This window comes from Vidua chalybeata, chromosome 24 (assembly GCF_026979565.1).
Source record: "Vidua chalybeata isolate OUT-0048 chromosome 24, bVidCha1 merged haplotype, whole genome shotgun sequence".
Taxonomy (NCBI): Eukaryota; Metazoa; Chordata; class Aves; order Passeriformes; family Viduidae; genus Vidua; species Vidua chalybeata.
Window position 1 is genome coordinate 2,110,549 of NC_071553.1, and position 13,920 is coordinate 2,124,468.

At 60.3% G+C, this 13,920-nt stretch overlaps 1 protein-coding gene across 2 annotated transcripts; it reads left to right on the forward strand.

Annotated features, from left to right (window-relative positions):
- The first annotated feature begins 1,579 nt into the window (after positions 1-1,579).
- Positions 1,580-9,673, forward strand: CSF1 (colony stimulating factor 1). Of its 2 annotated transcripts, none has more exons than XM_053964216.1 (9): positions 1,580-1,657; positions 2,905-3,033; positions 4,763-4,825; positions 5,084-5,263; positions 5,614-5,791; positions 6,635-7,446; positions 7,689-7,744; positions 7,834-7,886; positions 8,185-9,673. In XM_053964216.1, the coding sequence occupies exons 1-8, from the start codon at positions 1,637-1,639 to the stop codon at positions 7,883-7,885; spliced, it is 1,491 nt and encodes a 496-aa protein (XP_053820191.1). In that variant the 5' UTR covers positions 1,580-1,636; the 3' UTR covers position 7,886; positions 8,185-9,673. The 2 variants fall into 2 exon arrangements, with proteins under 2 accessions (XP_053820191.1, XP_053820193.1); XM_053964218.1 differs by having other exon boundaries at positions 7,319-7,446.
- Positions 9,674-13,920: the final 4,247 nt, after the last annotated feature.

Genomic DNA, 13,920 nt, shown 5'->3' on the forward strand with positions numbered 1-13,920 from the left:
TGTGTACACACGTGTGCCAGGCTCAGGCTGTGTCTGTGTGTACACACGTGTGCCAGGCTCAGGGCTGTGTGTGTCTGTGTGTACACACATGTGCCAGGCTCAGGGCTCTGTGTGTGTGCACACACGTGTGCCAGGCTCAGGGCTGTGTGTGTGTGTACACACGTGTGCCAGGCTCTGGGCTGTGTGTGTGTACACACGTGTGCCAGGCTCAGGGCTCTGTGTGTGTGTACACACGTGTGCCAGGCTCAGGGCTGTGTGTGTGTGTACACACGTGTGCCAGGCTCAGGCTGTGTCTGTGTGTACACACGTGTGCCAGGCTCAGGGCTGTGTCTGTGTGTACACACGTGTGCCAGGCTCAGGGCTGTGTGTGTGTCTGTGTGTACACACGTGTGCCAGGCTCAGGGCTGTGTCTGTGTGTACACACGTGTGCCAGGCTCTGGGCTCTGTGTGTGTGTCTGTGTGTACACACGTGTGCCAGGCTCAGGCTGTGTGTGTGTGTACACACGTGTGCCAGGCTCAGGCTGTGTGTGTGTCTGTGTGTACACACGTGTGCCAGGCTCAGGGCTGTGTCTGTGTGTACACACGTGTGCCAGGCTCAGGCTGTGTGTGTGTGTACACACATGTGCCAGGCTCTGGGCTCTGTGTGTGTGCACACACGTGTGCCAGGCTCTGGGCTCTGTGTGTGTGCACACATGTGTGCCAGGCTCTGGGCTCTGTGTGTGTGCACACACGTGTGCCAGGCTCTGGGCTCTGTGTGTGTGCACACACGTGTGCCAGGCTCAGGCTGTGTGTGTGTGTACACACGTGTGCCAGGCTCTGGGCTCTGTGTGTGTGCACACACGTGTGCCAGGCTCAGGCTGTGTGTGTGTGTACACACGTGTGCCAGGCTCAGGCTGTGTGTGTGTGTACACACGTGTGCCAGGCTCTGGGCTCTGTGTGTGTGCACACATGTGTGCCAGGCTCAGGGCTGTGTCTGTGTGTACACACGTGTGCCAGGCTCAGGCTGTGTGTGTGTGTACACACGTGTGCCAGGCTCTGGGCTCTGTGTGTGTGCACACATGTGTGCCAGGCTCAGGGCTGTGTGTGTGCCCATGGCTACCGGTGCCCGTGGTGACCGTGGCCATCCGGGGCTGGTGTCTGTCCCTGGCACATCTATGCAGACGTGTGTGTGTGTGTGTGTGCCCAGGTGAGCACACGCGTGTGTTTCTCATCACGGGGGCTCGCACGCACGGGCCGAGCAGTGCCGAGCCGAGCCGATTCCAGGAAAGCCGAGCCGATCCGATCGTAACCGAGCGGCTCCAGCCCAACCCGAACGGCGCCGATTTGACCCCGGCGAGTCGAACCGACTGAACGACCCGAGCGGTTCCGATCGGACCTGAGAGGTTCTGCTCGGACCCCAGCGGTGCACATGGGACCCAGCAGTGCCGCCCGGTGCCGCTCGGTGCCCTCCCGGTGCTGGCCCGGGCCGGGCCCCGCGGGGCCTGGCCGCCCGCCAGGGCTTTCTCATAAACCACATGCTGCCGCGGCGCTATAAAGGGGAGCGCGGCCGCGGCGGCGGCTCAGCCCGGCCCCGCTCGGCCCCGCCGCCGCTGCCGTCTCGCCCGCTCCGCCCGGCCCTGGTCCCACGGCAGCCCCCATGCCCCGCCTCGGAGCCAAGGTACGGCGGCCCCTCCCGCTACCCACGGCCGCGGAGACCCCCCCCCCCCCCCCCCCATCCCGGCGCCCGCTGCCACCTGTGCGGGGCCCCCGCGGGAGCGGCAGCCCCGGGTGTCCCCGTGCCCTCGTGGTGGGTCCCCTCCTCTGGGGGTCCCGGCTCCCGGCGGGGGATGCTCCAGCCCCGCCTCTGTTGGCGTGGCAGCCCCGGACCCGCGGGGTGAAGCCGCGGCTCCAGCCCCGGTTCCCGGTTCTCCAGCCCCGTCACGGTTCCCAGACCGGGAGTGGGGAGGCCCCGGCTTCAGCCCCGGCCGGTCCCCGGCCCCAGCCCCGTCCCCGGCGGGGGATGCTGCAGCCCCGGCTCCATTCCCGGACCTGCGCGATGAGGCTCCAACCCCCAGCCCGGTTCCAGCCCCGGACCCGCGGGGTGAAGCCCCGTCCCGGTCACCGACTCCAGCCCCGTTCCCGGCTCCAGCCCCGTCCCCAGCCCGTTCCCGGTGGGGTGAGGCTCCGTTCAGCCGTGGCCACATCTCGGCGGTGGCCCGGGCGGCATCTTGGAGTTTCACAAGAGGGGAGGATTCCTGGATATCATCCAAGGGAAATTCCCCCCGCCCCCAGTCATCACCCAGGCACCCTCTCCCTGCCGATGCCCTGGGAGACGGGGGTGCACACCCACCCGAGGGTCCCCTCCACCCCCACCTCGGGAGTCTTGGCTCTGGGACAAGCCCCGTTTCTCACCCGGGTCCCGCCATGGATCGGTGCCTCCCCGCTTCTTTGCAGGGGGATTGGGAGGGAAATTTGGGACGAGGCCAGAGCTGCTGCATGGAAAGAGCCCGGCGGGTGCAGCTGGGGGGGTCTGGAGGGTGGGAAGAGGATTTTTGGGGATGGGTGGGTCAGTGTGTCAGATGGGCTCTGGAGAGCCAGGGCGGAGGAGGAGATTTGCAGGAGCAACGGAGAAATGGTGCGGGAGAGGGGAGAGGGGCTGGATCGGGAATGTGGAGGTGGCCAAGAGCCACATCCAGGCTTGTGTCACCGGGCCTTGGGAAATTCCCTGCTGACCTGGAGCTCCTAAAAATAGCAGGATGGGGATAGGCACGGGCTTGGAGGACCACAGTGGGATTATCCTGCTGGACCGTGGCCAAGTGCTGGCTACCACAGAGGTGGTCACGCTGGGGGGTGGTGGAGAGGGGCAGGGGGCTTGGCATGTGTGTGGGTTATCCCTGCTTCAAACTCTTCCTGTGTCGTGCTCAGGTGTGCCTGCTCCGCTGCTCCCTGCTGTTGTCCCTCCTCCTCCTCCTGCTCCGCATCCATGAGACGGAGCAGAACAGCTACTGCCAGCAGATCATCACAGAGAGGCACCTGGCCGAGCTGGAGGAGCTGGTGAGTGCCCTCCCGGGGCTGTGCTGCGGGATGGGGGCTCATTTGGGGCCAGATGGGCACAAAGCAGCTCTTTTTTAGTGCTGAAATAAGGAAATGGGGCGATCTTCAGCTCCCCTAGTGAAGTGATGGTACCCAGGAGCTGAGCATCCACGGGCACAAGGGACAAGTGGGCACTGGGGGGTGACAGATGTCGTGCCTTTATCAAGGCTGACCATGGAAAAGTGACGACAGGAGGAACGAGAGAAGATGGAAGCAGGAGCGAGGCCGGGAAGGGGACAGGAGTGAGGCTGGATGGGTGCAGGGGCGCTGGGGAAGCAGTGGAGGGGCCGGCGCTGCGGGCTGTGGTGCTTTCTGGGCGGCTGCGCAGGGGTTAAGCAGAGGAATCCGGCTGCATTCCTGAGTCCAGCTGCTTGCCTGGAAGCTGGGCTGGCAACGGGGCTGTGGGTGGGTGGCAGGCGGCGAGGGGGGCCCGGCCGGGCGATGGAGCCGACCGGGCTGGGAGATGGGGCCGTCATCCCGTGTGGCCCGTGGGCAGCTCTGGGTGCTGGCCTGGCCCCAGCGGATACAGCTGCCGGGGCCGTATCTCTCTCTTCGTGGCCCTTGGCTCACCTCCGAGCGGGGAATCACGCGGATGTTCAGGGGAGAAGCGGGAATCGGGGGCACGCAGGGATTTGCAGGGTTGTCGCAGATTAAATTCTGCCTGCAGCAAGAGGGGTGTGCGGGCGAGAGACGGGAGCGGCACCTCCGAGTCCCCGGGAGCTCCGCTCCGAGCTCCGTGTAACCGCCGTGTCCGGGCTCGCCTCACCTCTTCCTCTTTAACCACCGAGCTGCGGGGCCAGGAGCCGCTCTGGGCGAGCTCGGCTTCCTCTGCCCGAGCCCTCTCTGCACAACACATCCCCGGAGCCTTTGCTCTCCGCCCGGGGATTAAAATTGGGTCCGCGGCTCTGGGAGAAAGGGGACGGAGCAGGTTTGAATGGAAGATGTGGCTTTCCTGCTGGGGATTGCAGCCCTCTCCTCGCTGATGGAGGAGCTGGCCCTCGCTCCAGCGCCTGCAGGATAATGGAGCAATTGTTTCCGGGACGGCATCCCAGGCTAGGAGGAGAATTGCCGGCCGGCAATTCTGCCAGCCCTCGCCCTCCCAGCCTGGGATGCCAGCCCGGAGGGAGAGCGTTTGGTTAGGGTGGGTTTTTCCTCCCACTGGAGAGGGTCGTGGCATGGGCGGCCGGCGGCGCTGCGTGTGGGACCCCGGCGTTGTGTGATCCCAGAGAATGTGTGACCCCGGTGTCACAGCCACCTCCTGCACGGCAGGATGCTCTTTTGCAGCCTGGATTTGGAGGAGAGAGTGGTGCGGGGGAGACCCGAGGAGAATTAAGCAGGGCTGGGCTCCGCTGTGGCGCTGGCAGGAAGAGGAGGAGGAGGAGGAGGAAGAGAGGCGGGGTGGGAGCAGGCAGGGAAAGGCAGGAGAAGGTCTGTGAATTGGGGAGTACAACATCCTGATGGGAGCAGGAATCCTGAGCTCACTCCTGCCACTGCATCAACCTTAGGTATGTGCCTGTGTGAGGAGGAGGAGTATGGGATGGGATGAAGCAGGAATGGGAGCTAAGTCCTCCTAGCCCTGTGGATTTGGGGGTCTCAGGCACACCATGCCCAAAGCATGGCATATCTGGGGCTGCTCAGCCCCAGCACTGTCCCTGGGGATGTGGGGTGACATCCTGCTTTGTCCTTCCAGGCTGACACCCAGATGCAGCACCCGGGCAGGGTCTCCTTCAAGTTCATTGACAAGATGCAGTTGGTGAGTGGTTTCTTGCTGGGGACATTAGGGGACGGGAAGCAGGCTGGCTGCTGGGAGGTCCCCAGATCCCCAGCCTCCCCTCTGGGGAGGGGAGGGAGCCCAGGAGGGACCCATCCTGCTTGGCCAGGTGGCTTCCAAGTCCCACTTTGGGAACCCTGTGGGATTGTAGAAAGGCATTTTGTGCCTCCGTGCTTCAGTTTCCCCCAGGCAGAGCGGGATGCCCATCCGGTAACTGCTGTCACTTTTTGTCACTTGCAGAATGACTCCATCTGCTATGTGAAAGCTGCCTTTCCCCTGATGGGCAAGATCCTGGAGAGAACGGAGTTCAAGGAGAACTCGTCCAACGCCCGGAAGATGCAGATGGTGCGCAAGATGTACAACCGCATCGATGAGAATGTGGACCCCTGCATCAGGGAGGAGGATGATGAGGAGAGAATGGTACAGTGACCCCAGCCTCGTGGGGGTTTGGGCCTGGGTCCTCATCCTGGGGTGAAATGGGGCGTCTAGAACATCCTGGGGTGAAATGGGGTATCAGAGCATCCTGGGGTGAAATGGGGTGTCCAGAGCTTCCTGGGGTGAAATGGGGTGTCTAGAACATCCTGGGGTGAAATGGGGTGTGCAGAGTGTCCTGGGGTGGGTGTGTGGGCAGGGCCGTGGAGCAGAGCAGAGGTGGGGTGTGCATGGAGCCACTAGAAGCCAGCAAATCCTGCCTTGGGAGCGCTGGGGTATCTGTGGGGGTGACACTGGGTGGGTCATGGAGCTGATGCTGAGCCTGGTGCTTCCTCCAGCTCTCACAGATGTGCTTCAAGGAGTTCACCACGTCCCCCTATGAGATGCTGGTGCTGGTGAAGGATTTCTTCCAGGACATCAAGCGTCTGCTGCAGAACCAGGAGACTTTTGAGAAGGATTGCAGCCGAGTGTACCGCAGGGTGTGCCCGGGACCCAGGAACGCTGGATCCTCACCAGGTGAGATGCCAAGGCTTGGCCTCTGCCCAGTAAACCTGTGCCAGTCTGGGGAGCTTGGGCTCGCCTGCATGGAGCACCTTAAGAGTCGTGTGTCTGTGGGTGTGGCACGTGTCCACTTTGGCTCCTTTCCCTGTGTCAGCAAGCTCTGCATCAGTGTCAGGGGAGAAGGGCCTGGCTGCCATTTGAAGGTGGGATTTGTGCTAAATCCTGCTGGAAGCAAGACAAGGGAGAGATGCTGAGGGGGACCAAGGAGGCATCAGGCTCAGCTCTGTCTCAAAGCCCCGATGCCGGGTGGAGCATAACTCGGAGAAATGGAGGGACTGCTGTGCCACCAACACGCTGCATGACCTTGGCTGCGTCACTTCAGCTGCCTCGTGCCTCAGTTTCCCCTGGCCAAGCCTTTGGGGAGAGTGTTGCTGCCAGGGTGGAAGAGCCCCGTGTTGCCATCCGCGCTTCCGTGAGCGCCCGTGCTGTGTTTGCATGGAGGAGATGTCACAGTGTCATCCTCATGTCAGAGCTGTGCCATGTCCTTGTGCCGTGGGGATGTTAAACGTGGCTCTCTGGCTCCTGCAAGTTGTCAATAACCCACTGCCATCAGCTCAGGGGACCCGGTGACTCGGGTTTGCTTCATCCCACCCACTGCTTGTCACCCTCATGCTGCCCTGCCTGCTCCTGCCTGTTCCCTGCCGCTCCCTTGCTCTCCCATTTTTGAGGGGCTGTTTGACCCGCTTGCCCGGGGCTGCGGGGAGGGACGGGGACACTGCCCCGACCTCAGATCTGCTGGCTGTGCTCCTCTTGGAGGCTGGTGACCCCACGGCTGTCTCTTCTCTCTCCTTCTTTCAGGTGTGGGGACAGATCCTGACTGCAATTGCCTGTCCCCTGCCCTCCCTTCTGCCACCCAGCCCTCCCTCTCTGCTGCCACTGGCAGGGACATGGCACCCGCTAGCACCCAAGTCCCCTCCAGCCTCCTCCATACCACCCTCGCTGACTTAGAGACCCCATCTCAGCCCCCCAGTAGCACGGACGGGGGCTCAGGGACCGAGGAGGTCCTGGGTGCCGGGCTAGGTGACCCAGCACTGGCGTTGGCCCCCGGGATGAAGCAGACAGCTCCAGCCAGCAGTGCCGAAGCCCTCCAGGATCCGGCCGGGACGCTGAGCCTGGCCCGGGGTGACATCCCCGTCCTCCGTGGGGATGGAGAGCTGGTGGAGTGGGACACCGGCCACCTGCCGCAGGATCCAGGCCAGCAGTGGGGAGGCTCCATCCTCCCAGACCAGCCCGGCGGGCTCAGGACCACCCCTCCGACAGCATCGCGCAGCTCGACGGGCGGCGGAGCCAGGATCCGTCCCGCGGCGGCGGCCGAGCCCGTCACGCAGCTCCGCTTCTCCAGGATGGCCCCAGAGCTGCGAGCCCCGGGCAGCCCCAGGGACAGGGCGAGGGCGTGGGGCTGGGGGCTCAGCCGGCTGCGGGGCCCCGAGGATGGCGGCGGGGCCGGGCCCAGCTTTGACTCTGGCTTTGTTCTGGGCGCAGAGCAGCGCAGGAAGGAGCCGCCCGCCAGGGAGGGCCGCCAGGAGCCCCTCATCTACATTACGGTGGCCAGTGTGGTGGCCGTCCTGCTGGCCACGGGAGGGCTGCTCTTCTACAAGTATAAATCCAGGGTAAGATCCCTGCCTCATCTCCTCCCTGGGCACCAACATTCTCTCCTGCCTCAGTTTCCCCACTTGTCTCTTGGCCAGTGTGGGTTGATCCCCATTTCCCCCATAATTTTGAGACCGGGGGACAATTAATTGGTGGTGCTGAGTGCGGTGGGAGGATGTTATTTGGGAGATTTGCCACCCTGCTGGTGCAGCCTCCTCCCCTTGCCCAGGGCTCATCTCCCCATTTCCCTGCCTCCACACAGGTCCTGGAGCGGTCACTGGAGGATGGAGGCTGTGACCCCGAGGAGCCGGAGAGGAGGTGGGTGTGACAGCATCCTGCATGGGGGGGCTTTGGGGACCCCCACCCTGGGCAGCCCTGCCCTAACCCCCCCCATCTTTCTGTCACAGGGCGCTGCAGGGAGCAAGGGAATGTTCAGAGCTGGAGACTCAGGATCTCTGAGGTGATCAGGGGCTGGGTGGGACCTTGAAGGGCTCCGGTGCAAGCTGTGAGGACAATACTGTGTCCCTGGTTGGTGCTGGCCTTGGCCATGGGCAGGGAAATTCTGGGTGGGAAGACATGGACAGGAGCAGGTCTGCGCCCCAGCGCTGCCAGCATGTGGTTTCGCAGCTCGTTAATCCATTACTGGCACTTTCTTAATATACATAGTATTTTTTCCTGTGGTTTTCGTGTGTTTCACCCCACGCTGCCCTCCCTGGCAGAGCCCCAGCTCCTGCTCATCTCCCTCCTCCTTTTCCCAGGGCCCCAGGCAGGATGTGAAGCTGCTCGGGGGACGGATGCGGAGGGAAGGAGGGTTGGCACGCGCCAGCCTTGCCGCGATCCCACCGTGATGCTGACACTCCCTCTTCCCTTGCCCCATGCCGATGGCCAGAGACTGCAAAAAACTCCCTGGCAGGGACAAAAGGATGGGGGGATGTGCCCTGAGTGGGACCCCCGGGCAGCGGGAAGTGAAGGGCTGGAAGGCGTTGGGACCATGACTGCAGGAGGACGGCAGCTGTGGCTGGTGTGACGCTGCGGTGCTGACAGGACCGTGGAGGTGCTGGATGTGGGATGATGGAAGCAGACCCCACTTGGACTCGGCCAGAGCTGGATGAAGATAGATGGGATCAGCTCCCCGAATCCTCTGGCTTTTCTCCCACCCCAGCAGACTGGGTTTGGAGCAGCACCCATCGCCTCCTTCACCCTGCCTTTCCTGAGGCTTCAACTGGAGCATCCTGAATTCTGGGGGGGCCAATCCTGAGACCCCCAGCCCTGACTTGCAACTCAAACCCTCACACTGTGAATATTTAAAGCCCATCCGTGCCCATGTCCCTGCACGGGGCTGGGTTTGGGGTGACCCTTGGCACCATCCCAGTCCCTCCCCATCCTCCTGTTGTTAGGGCTTATTTTTTTTTTTTTTTAGTAGAGTGAATGAAAGTCCTTATCCTGCACAAGTGTTCTGGGGGGGCCCTGTGCTCCTCACAGGGTCCTCGCCGCGAGCTGGCCTCGCTGGGATTCCATTTCTTTGGTGACTGCGCTTTGGAGAAGGGAATGGAGCTGGGAAGGATGGGTGTAAGAGCTGGAACTGCCCCAGCTGGGCACCCTGGGGCTTCTTGGCACTGCCCCACTCCCCGGCTTTGGGAAGAGCCTGGTTTGGGATGCACCAGCCATGGAGATACCCCAAAATCCAACGGCTCCCTCCAGCCCTGGATGAAGCGTGGCCTGCGCTGCTCTGGGAGTTTCAAGCATTATTTTTATATGAAGGATGAAAATATGGACAAACCCAACTGTTTTTAAAGAAAGCATCACTATTAATTTGGGGGTTTATATACATATATATATATATATATATATATATATATATGTGTGTGTGTGTGTGTGTGTGTATTTATGACTGGCAGAAGGAGGGGGTTCCTGGGCGAGGGACTGGTGTAAATCAGGATAAAAGCCCTGATGCAGCAGGAAGTCTGGGGCCAAACTCCTGGTGGTGTGGGTCACCAGTTTACACTGTAGAGGAGCTGCTCCTGGGAGAGAAAACTTGCCTTTACCCATGTTGGATTTATTTTGCCTTTTTTTTTTTTTTGTTCTTGTTGTTGTTTGGTTGGGGCTTTTTGTTGGTTTTGGGATGCATTTTTTTTTATACAATGAAATCCTGAAATATTTTATACAAAGGCATTTAAAAGTCTATTTAAAGAAAATAATGGAAAACAACTTGTATATTTAATATTATTAATAAACAGAGAGTTGTAACTTGGTGTAAGTCTGGGATTCAAGGGGGGACTGGAGCTTGTGGCTCCCCTGTCGCAGCCCTGGGGTCCCTGGGGGGGTGACTGGGGCTGAGTCCTGGTAGTGTTACCCTGCCCTGCTTCCCTGTGGATGCTTGTGGGAGTTCATGGCCACTGGAATGAGGGCAGAGGGATTCATCTGCCCTTCCTGCCCCGGCTCTGCCGGCGTCGCTGAGAACTCCAGGCACCGTCTCTGGTGCTGTGGCCCCCCAAAATCTGTGTGAATGGTTGGAAAGCAGCTGTTTAAAGCAAACACACTTGAGGCAAAGTTTCCTGGAGCACTTTGCTTAGAGTGACAGCACTGGAAGAGGCATTTCCTCCCCCCACACCGCTCCCCCTTCTTTCCTTCCTTCTTTCCAGGAGCAGGAGAGCCCCATACCCTGATCCCCCTGCACTGATCCAGCCTCTCCAGGGGGATGCCAGGGGCTCCCACACCACCCTGGGTCCCTACCAGCCCATGGGGTGCGCAGGGTGAACACTCCCATTCCTCATCCAAGGGGGTGGCAAGGGCAGGAGGGGATCTGGGAGCTTTCTGTGAGTACCAGGGCTGAGCTGCTGCCTTGTTTGCTGACAAACAGGATTCCTCGAGGGGAGCTGACTCAGCCCAGCCCTTCCTCTCCCCAGCAGCAGCTGGGGGTTTCCCAGGTCCACATCCCCTTCCCAGGGAAGTGGGACCTATATATATCCTGCTGGATCAGTGCCACGGTCATTATGGTCACATTTGGGGGGTATTTGAGGCCGGAAGCTGCTCTTAGGGGTGGGCACCATGCCCGGGTTTGGGGGTGCTGAGGGCAGTGAGTCCCTGGCCTGCTCCAGGCTGCTCCAGGCTGCTCCAGGATGCTCCAGGATGCTCCAGGATGCACCAGGCAGCTCCACAGCTGCACTGGAGAGGGTGGCTGGGGCTGGATGATGGCAGCTTGAAGCTGTGGCAGAGCTGGGGGCAGAGCTGGGGGGCAGAGCTGGGAGCATCCCGAGCTGCTGGGCAGTGTGAGGAGCACCAGTCCCCACCCCCTGTCCTCACAGTCTCTCATCCCCTCACCCCACAGTCCCTCATCCCTGACTTTTTCTGGCTGCTCTGTGTGCTGTAAAAGCATCTGGAAAATGCAGGGGAAAAGCCAAACTGTCTCCCTGCCCTCAGGTTCGGGCCAGGAGGGTCCCTGTGCTCCTCGTGTTCCCAGCTGCTGCCTTTTCCCCACCCTGTGGCTGGCCTGTGTGGGAGCAGGGATGTGATTCCCTGCTCCGGGCACCTTCCCCCCCCCAGCCCCTGCAATCTGGGGGGCAAAAGCTGCTCTCAGCCCCCCCACTCAGGAATCCCATGGAGCTACATCCCTGTCCCTCGGCACTCGTAGGGGAGGGTAGAAAAGAACCCCCCATCCCGGGACTGAGTGGGGCACCCGGGGGTCCCTCCGGGGGTCCCAAATGGGTGTTGGTACTGCAAAAAGGTGCTTTGATGGGACGAGAACAGGGGGTTTGGGGGAAAAGATGGATGGAGGGAGGGGAAAGCATTAACAAGAGGCTCACGGGACCTGAAGCACAGGCTGGCATGGGGTGGCACAGACTCTGGTCACCAGCACCCACCCCGGGGGTCCTGGGGGTCCCCACAGCCTTGCTGCTTGTGGCATTGGCAGGGCTGGGACATCTCAGGCTCATCCTGTTGCCCTGAAACCTCCCAAGCACTCGGAGACCCCCCCAGCTGTCCCGAGACCCCTCCCAAGAGCCCCCAGAGAGCTCTGCCCACCCTGGGAAGCCTCCCCAGAGCAGCCGCGGGCACCGCAGAGCTGCTGACGGGGCAGAAGCAGCGGAAAGGCCCCGAGGCCGCGGTTCCTGGGGCACGGCGGCTCCGGGACAGGGTTTTGGCCGAGGAACTGCTGCAGGATTTAGGTGGCCAGAGGCCATTTTGTGGCCAGACAAAGTGATTTTGGTTAAAACCCGTTATCTGCCCTTTCCCCTGGGGTTTTAACCCACACGCTGATGTTTTCCCAGCTTGTATTTTAAGGGAGCAGCCTCGGGGAAGTGAAGGCGAACAGGGCTCACACCCCTCCCTGCTGCCTGTGGGGCGTTTGGGGATGGGGTCGGGGTGGCCCGGGATCAGAGCCCCCCGCCTGCCTGCCTGTCCTGGAATGGTCCCTAGAGCCCGTCTGGGGACTCTGTGGAGCCGGGACCACGGTCCGTGTCCCCTCAGTGTCCCTGGCCCCGGGGACAGGTTGGTTGCGACCCTCCCTGGAATGCAGGAGCCGGCAGAGCCCGCTGCAGGAGGGTGAGGAGGAGGAATGGGGGAGGAAGCCCTGGCCAGGCTCAGCACTCCCAAAAAGTGCTCAGCACCCCCACGCTGGGCTGGGGATGTGGGCGGGCGATTCCGGGGCCCGGTGGCTCCGCTCGGCTCGTTAATGGGTAATGAGGGCCGGGAGGGCACTGCCCCGACCCCGAGCTGGCGCTGAGCCGGGCTGCGGGGCCAGCACGGCCGAGCCTGCCCGGCGGCCCGGGGAGCTGGCACCCGGCGGGGTTAACACCCTCGGGATGGACACCGACAGCTCCGGGAGCGGACACACACCTGGGGATGGACACCGACAGCTCCGGGAGCGGACACACCCCAGGGATGGACACCGACAGCTCCGGGAGCGGACACACCCTAGGGATGGACACCCACAGCTCCGGGAGCGGACACACCCCAGGGATGGACACCCACAGCTCCGGGACTGGACACACCCCAGGGATGGACACCGACAGCTCCGGGACTGGACACACCCCAGGGATGGACACCGACAGCTCCGGGAGCGGACACACCCCAGGGATGGACACCCACAGCTCCGGGACTGGACACACCCCAGGGATGGACACCCACCCACAGCTCCCGGACCGGACACACCTGGGGATGGACACCCACAGCTCCGGGAGCGGACACGCCCCAGGGATGGACACCCACAGCTCCGGGACTGGACACACCCCAGGGATGGACACCCACAGCTCCGGGAGCGGACACACCCCAGGGATGGACACCCACAGCTCCGGGAGCGGACACACCCCAGGGATGGACACCCACAGCTCCGGGAGCGGACACACCCCAGGGATGGACACCCACAGCTCCGGGAGCGGACACACCCCAGGGATGGACACCGACAGCTCCGGGACTGGACACACCCCAGGGATGGACACCCACCCACAGCTCCCGGACCGGACACACCTGGGGATGGACACCCACAGCTCCGGGACTGGACACACCCCAGGGATGGACACGCACAGCTCCGGGACCGGACACACCCCAGGGATGGACACCCACAGCTCCGGGAGCGGACACACCCCAGGGATGGACACCCACAGCTCCGGGAGCGGACACACTCCTTGATGTCCTATTTTTACCCCCGTTTTATTCAAACTATTTTCCTGATTAATCGTGTTTTTTCTCTCCCGCTTTACTTCTTCCCTCTGAACAAATTTTTTTACCCTGAAAACCCTCATTCTTTAGTTTCAGCTTTTATTGCCCAATTAATTAATCAATTAATGTATGTAACATATTTAGTTTCTATATTTATTAGACAATATATATATAAATTAATATAATTTATGTATTAAATTTATATAGTTCAGTTATTTAACATGAATTTATGCATGCTATATATATGCATAAAATTAATTTCTAGAAATTTTATAGTTTTTAATCACTTATAAATGTAAATGTATATAACTTCTAAATATAAATAAATTAACATATTTTACACATTTATATATAATTATTATTAAATTTATATGGTTTCTATTTTGTGCATAAAATTAATCTTAAAATAATTTCATTTAGTCTAAGTAATGAATTTAATTAGCTTTAATTTAAAAACGAATTAAAAGACTATTTTAACTAAAAAACTAATTATATGTATATATGCATTATAATTATATTAATTATATAATTATATATATTAAATAATATTATACATTATATAATATTATACATTATATAATATTATATATCATAGACATTTATATGTAAATTTATTTAAGTTATATAATTATTGTAGTTAATTGGGATTTGGCCCGCGCCGAGGTTGCTGGCCACGCCCCAATACGACCACGCCCCTCATAAGAACCACGCCCCACATAGTGGCCACGCCCCCACTTTGGCCCCGCACTCGTTCCCGCCCCTCAGCGTCGTCCCCTCCTTGTCCGCCAGGGGGCGCCCCGCGCCCCGCCCGCTCCCCCCGCGACGCCGCGCGGCCTCAG